The 6,000-nt window shown below is 36.6% G+C and overlaps 1 protein-coding gene across 1 annotated transcript in view; it reads left to right on the forward strand.

Moving 5' to 3' along the window:
- ADGRA3 (adhesion G protein-coupled receptor A3) overlaps window positions 1-5,496 on the forward strand; it is a 54,223-nt gene extending 48,727 nt beyond the window's left edge. The window contains exons 17-19 of the mRNA XM_080590847.1: window positions 539-684; window positions 3,614-3,709; window positions 3,914-5,496. Coding sequence (XP_080446973.1) covers window positions 539-684; window positions 3,614-3,709; window positions 3,914-5,156 — 1,485 coding nt within the window. The 3' untranslated portion in view covers window positions 5,157-5,496. The remainder of the gene's footprint in view (window positions 1-538; window positions 685-3,613; window positions 3,710-3,913) is intronic.
- Window positions 5,497-6,000: the final 504 nt, after the last annotated feature.

Genomic DNA, 6,000 nt, shown 5'->3' on the forward strand with positions numbered 1-6,000 from the left:
CCTTAAAACTTCTCTCATTTTGACCCATCCATGAGGATAGAACTAGATCATTATTTGAAAACCAAAAAATAATTCAGAAATGCACTGGATTTCTTTAGCCAGAAACGCTATCACAAAAGTGTTTTTTACCTGGTAGTTTTATATTTGAGACTCATTTGTTACAGAATTATTATAGAGAGCTGTAGGTGACATTTACAGACCACACAAAAAGGTGATTTCTGCAAATATAAAAACATTTATTTTTTACTGCCTCAGGATAACTTAAAGGAAGTGACAAGTATTTGAAGTCAAAGATCTGTTCTTTCTATAAACAAACAGCTTTATTGGGACTCCTCTTTTATAATGATTTATTCTTCAGAGATTGAGCCATCTATCATTCAGTTGTGTTTAAATGTAATGCAGTTGCTTCTTTGGAAAGCAACTGCATGAAAATTCAGGTTTTATGCAAATTTCATGATAAATGGTTATCTTGTAACTTGGTAAAATCGGAATGTTTGGGGGTTTGTTTGTATTTTTCTCATTTTTTATTTTTTTTAAGGTTGGGATAATTCTCCATTATTCCACTCTTGCAACAGTATTGTGGCTGGGAGTGACATCTCGTAATATTTACAAGCAAGTAACCAAAAAAGCAAAAAGGTGTCAAGATCCTGATGAGCCGCCACCTCCACCTAGACCAATGCTGAGGTGAGCCTCTTTTGTTTCTGCATCTCTATGTGCCGGGTCACCTTGCTCATATTCTGACTAGAAGTTTTAACAGGTTGATATTGTTCTTTTGCAAGTGCTTTTCCTGTAAGATTTTTCCTTTCAAGTTTACAAAGTTGCTTCCAGATTTTTCTGCTCCTCAGCGTCATTAATGAGGATGAAGTGAAGGAAGGCTGGTCTCAGCATGTTACAGTTACGATGTTGTATTTCTGATTCTTAAATTAAGAAATTGGTAGTGGTTTAGCATCACTCCTGGGGCTTTGATTAGGACTTCAGATGGGAACGCTCCCCATTAAGTTATAGGGGAAAGAATGTGGAGAACTGTGTTATCAGACAATTAACAAACACTAGAATTCAAGTAAACAGTTTAATATGGTTTTCTGAAAAATTGCTGACAAGTCATTTCAAAAAATGTCAGGCATTGTCAAATGAAAATAGTATTCTTTGTAAAGCATTCCTCTTTACAATTTGTATTTCTAAAATCACTGAAATGCAAACAAATTATATGTAAAATTCCCTTTATGAAATACTTTTAGTAGTAAAATTAACATAATTCGTACATATAGCTTACTCTGTGCCTCCAGGTACTAATTAAAGACTGCTGAGCTGGAATTCTCCACAAGGTGGCAGACATTGATTAACTTTGATTAGTTACATAGCAAATATTTAGATTAATTTTAAGGTACAGAAAGTGCAGAAAATCAGAAATACTCTCCTGAATATCAACTAAAATTTGCAGTACTATGTACAAGCATATAGAAATATTAAATGCACAAGTCAGAAAGTAGAAGGCTAGTATTTATACTGCTAAGCACTCGTTTTGCTTTATTTAGTTTATTCATTGTTTTTGTTTTAAGAAAAATAATCTGTTCCATTCAGTGTAGGATATCATGATCACCAACTGTTTGCCTTCCAGCAGGATACTGCATGGCTATTTTTAACATCTGTGTAACTTTATTTCATTTTCCATCCCCTATTATTTGTCATGCTGGTTTTGCTTTGGAAAAATTTACAGTAATGTTACCAGCCTCAGAGGCTCATCTTTGTGTAAACATAAACATGCACGTACCTTTTCAGATCTGGGCACCTCCTTTGTGACAATGACAGTAACTCTGCCCTGTTCTTGTACTTCTCTCCAAGCATACTTAATAAATTCTCAGGTTATTCTGTCTCTGCAGATCAAAGATTTCCACAGTCAACATGTGATGTTTTTGCGTGGGATGGCCATAGAAGGATTTAATTTTTTTTTCATTCAGTTGCGTATTAAACTCTTGCTCAAGGCAAGCCTAACCATTAGTGGCATAGGGTAAAGAGTTCTGTATAAGAGTTTCTTGCTTGTATGGAACCAGTCACTTCCTTTACTCAGGCCCCTGGTTTCTTGAACTGAAAGAGACAAAACCAACCAATTCACTCTTTGCTGCCATACTGCTTAAATTCTTACTCCCGTGTACCCTTTCAGATTCACAAAGGGTATTTTGAAATGGATGAAGAAAAGCCCTGGTAGATGTATATAGTTTTCTCCTCATTTGCCATGTGCAAATTATTCTGCTTTGCATTCTTTGGGTTTAAAGAAGTCCACTCTGAAGTTGATAGGAAGCCATTGTGCTTACACTTGGATCTTCAGTTCCTGTAGGTGTCTTATGAGGGTAGACTTCATACCTATTAATCTTCCTTCCTTACTAGCATAGATAAACTTTATTCTTTATTTTGGAAAATTAATTTCATGTAACATAGTTCTGTTGATCTTCTCTATTCTGTATGTTAATGTGGCTTTATCTCAGTTCATAAACAAGGTGAAAAAGACTTCAAAACTGATTCCGTGTTTCGTAAAACACTCTAGACCAGAGAGGGGTTCTGATGTGGTTCACAGTAGCCATGTTGCAAAGCTGGTGCAGCACTTGCACTGGGTGGAATTTCTTAATTGTTTGGAACTTTATGCCAAGTATATTGAATTGCGTTGCCATGCCAAGCGAGAGGGTGTGAAAATAACTGTTTCCTAGCTGCCAACCACAAGAAGGAAATGGAGTTTGTCATGCAGAAATGGTGTTTAGTTGACATGTCTACCAAGACAAAAGGGAACAGTTGCAAATTATTTTTACTTTAAAGAATTGCTTTTAAAAGAATATCAGGATTTTAATCGTAGTTTTCTTCATGGAAATCAAAATACAGTAGTACAAATACTGGGTATGAATGCTCTACTTAAAAACACAAAATGTCACTATTTACATGGTTTTGTTACTGTTGTAACACGTTGTATATCCATGTCATTAGATTTTTGATCTAACTGAAGGAAAAAGTGTAGCACAGGGTGCTATTGATTGGAATGATTGTTGGTAATTAGTGATTTGATTAGTTAGATCCTCCAACAACATATGCCCTCATCCTTGTGAAAGCATAGAGTTTTCATTACTACTGCACAAGGAAACAGGAAGTATGTGGTACAAGATCAGAGTTCTTTAAAAAAAAAAATACAGTTCTTATGGCTTCTGAAAAACAAAACAGTTCTTCTGAAAAGTATCCATAATATTAGGCAAATTCATCTCCAGGAACAAGAGAGAGAACACTTACTGTTTTATTCTAAATTTCCATATTCTCTTCTAACAATTTACAGCTTCTAACTGTCATCTTTTTCTTCTTCCTTCTAACTTTATATACCTTGTCTGTTCAGTGCCTTGGAGAGAGGTGAGAAGCTGAGAAAAAGGTGGTTTACACCAGAAGAAAAAAACTGTAGTGAGGAAGACATGGAAAAAAAATTGATTTTACTGGAGTCCAAAACAAATCCATTCCACTTTTTCTTTAAAAAATTGCATATTTCCAGAATCCTGGAAAGCTCTCCTTTTCCTTATGGTGACCAAATAAAATCCATTGCCATTATGCAGCCAAGTGTTTATATATTGGTTTTACTTTTTAGGTTCTACCTTATTGGTGGAGGGATCCCAATCATAGTTTGTGGAATAACAGCAGCAGCAAACATCCGAAATTATGGCAGCAGACCTAATGCACCTTAGTAAGTACTGTGTAACTGAGAGCTCTGTCATAATGTTTCACAGTCTTGCTTTTCTGAATACTACTTGCAATTAATTCTGGTAGTTCCAGTAAGTGTAATGCAGCCAAGGTCACTTCACTTTGTTTTGAACTGATAAAGCATAAATGATTTGTGAGAAGGTGTTCATCCTGATTTTTTTTTTTTTTTGGTTTGTTTCTTTTCCAGTTGCTGGATGGCTTGGGAACCTAGCTTAGGAGCATTTTATGGACCAGCTAGCTTTATAATTTTCATAAACTGCATGTATTTTCTCAGCATATTCATACAACTAAAACGGCACCCTGAACGTAAATACGAACTTAAGGAACCAGTTGAGGAACAGCAGCGTCTTGCCACCAATGAACATGGGGAACTGGCTCACCAAGATTCGTTGTCTGTGTCACTAGTTTCTGCATCTGCTTTGGAGAACGAGCACAGTTTTCAAGCACAGCTTCTGGGAGTGGGCCTTACTTTGCTTTTGTATGTTGCTCTGTGGATTTTTGGAGCTCTGTCAGTTTCCCTGTATTATCCTATGGACCTGATTTTTAGCTGTTTTTTTGGGGCAACTTGTTTAAGCCTTAGTGCCTTTCTTATGGTGCACCATTGTGTTAATAGGGAAGATGTCCGGCACGCATGGATAACGACTTGCTGCCCTGGAAGGAGTACGTACTCCGTGCAAGTGAATGTTCAGCCCTCCAGTTCCAGTGGAACCAATGGAGAGGCCCCCAAGTGCACCAACAGCAGCGCAGAATCTTCATGCACAAATAAAAGTGCATCAAGCCTAAAAAATTCTTCTCAAGGTTGCAAACTAACAAATTTACAAGCTGCAGCAGCTCAGTGCCACCCTACTTCTCTTCCACTGAACACAGGTCCTCAGCTTGATAACAGTCTCACTGAGCATTCAGTGGATAACGATATCAAAATGCATGTAGCTCCATTAGAGGTACAATTTCGGACAAATGGACACCCAAGCCGGCATCATAAGAACAGAAGCAAGGGACATCGTGCTAGCAGGCTTGCAGTATTGAGGGAATATGCATATGATGTTCCTACCAGTGTGGAAGGAAGCGTGCAAAATGGCGTACCTAAAAGTCGACAAAGCAACAGTGAAGGGCATTCAAGGAGCCGAAGAGCTTATTTGGCATATAGAGAACGTCAGTATAACCAATCCCAACAAGATAGCAGTGATGCTTGCAGTACGCTTCCAAAAAGTGGCAGAAATACTGAAAAAACAACAGTTACCAACAACAAAAAAGATATTCTGAGGAAACCAATAGTGGTTGAACTTGAAAACCAGCAAAAATCTTATGGCCTAAATTTAGCCATTCAGAATGGACCACTTAAAAGCAGTGGACAGGATGGACCCTTGCTCACTGCAGACAGTACTGGTAATATTAGAACTGGCTTATGGAAACATGAAACTACTGTGTAGCATTACAACTTGTGGGACAAATCCATGTGAACTGTGATTACACATTCCTTAAAGCTATTAACACTTTTAAAGACTGTTTACAAACTCTAGGTACTTTATGCAGGGAGGGAACAAGGATAATCTGCCAAGCAAAAGATTGTATGCATTACCTTCACTGTTCGTACAAGGATGAACTTCTGCTGTTTTTGTGAATTTTTTTTGAAGTATCAATCTTGTTAAGAGATACAGAACAGAACTTTGTACATTTTTTATTTTTTACCTGTAACCCTGCAGATGTGTCCACAACACATTTCAAGTTTGTATTTAAATGTATAATAAATAAATAGTATTTTCCCCAGCAGCCCAATGTTGCACTTACTTGTTTTTCAATTAAAGATTATTAAATTCCATGTCATCTTGATTTTACTACTTAAGTGTGATAGTTTCAGTCACCAGAGAAAACACTTGGTGTCTGAAATAGACAATGCAGATAGCTTAATTACATCAGTTTGTTTGAAATGCAGTTATAATTTATAGAGAATTTATAGAGGTTTTTCTAGTTTACAGGCAACTTAGGTACTCCAAAATTACTGTCTTGTGGTTGATGCATAAGTTAGTTAATATTTTCAGATGGTTGTGGCTTATTTCAATATGTACTTACACAGGGCTGTAGTATGCTTGTCCTGGTAATGTATTTGGAAAATACAATTTTTCCCTCATAATTGCCTGGCTGGGGTTTTCTGGTTTTTAATTTGATTTAATCATTTGTAATTGAGAAAGAAAGGGTGTGTGTTTGTGTGTGTGTAAATTTTCAAAAGGGACTTTTTCCATGCAAACAATCGTTTCTTCAATGTATAATAAGACT

This window comes from Anser brachyrhynchus (assembly GCF_964034855.1).
Source record: "Anser brachyrhynchus genome assembly, chromosome: 4".
NCBI lineage: Eukaryota > Metazoa > Chordata > Aves > Anseriformes > Anatidae > Anser > Anser brachyrhynchus.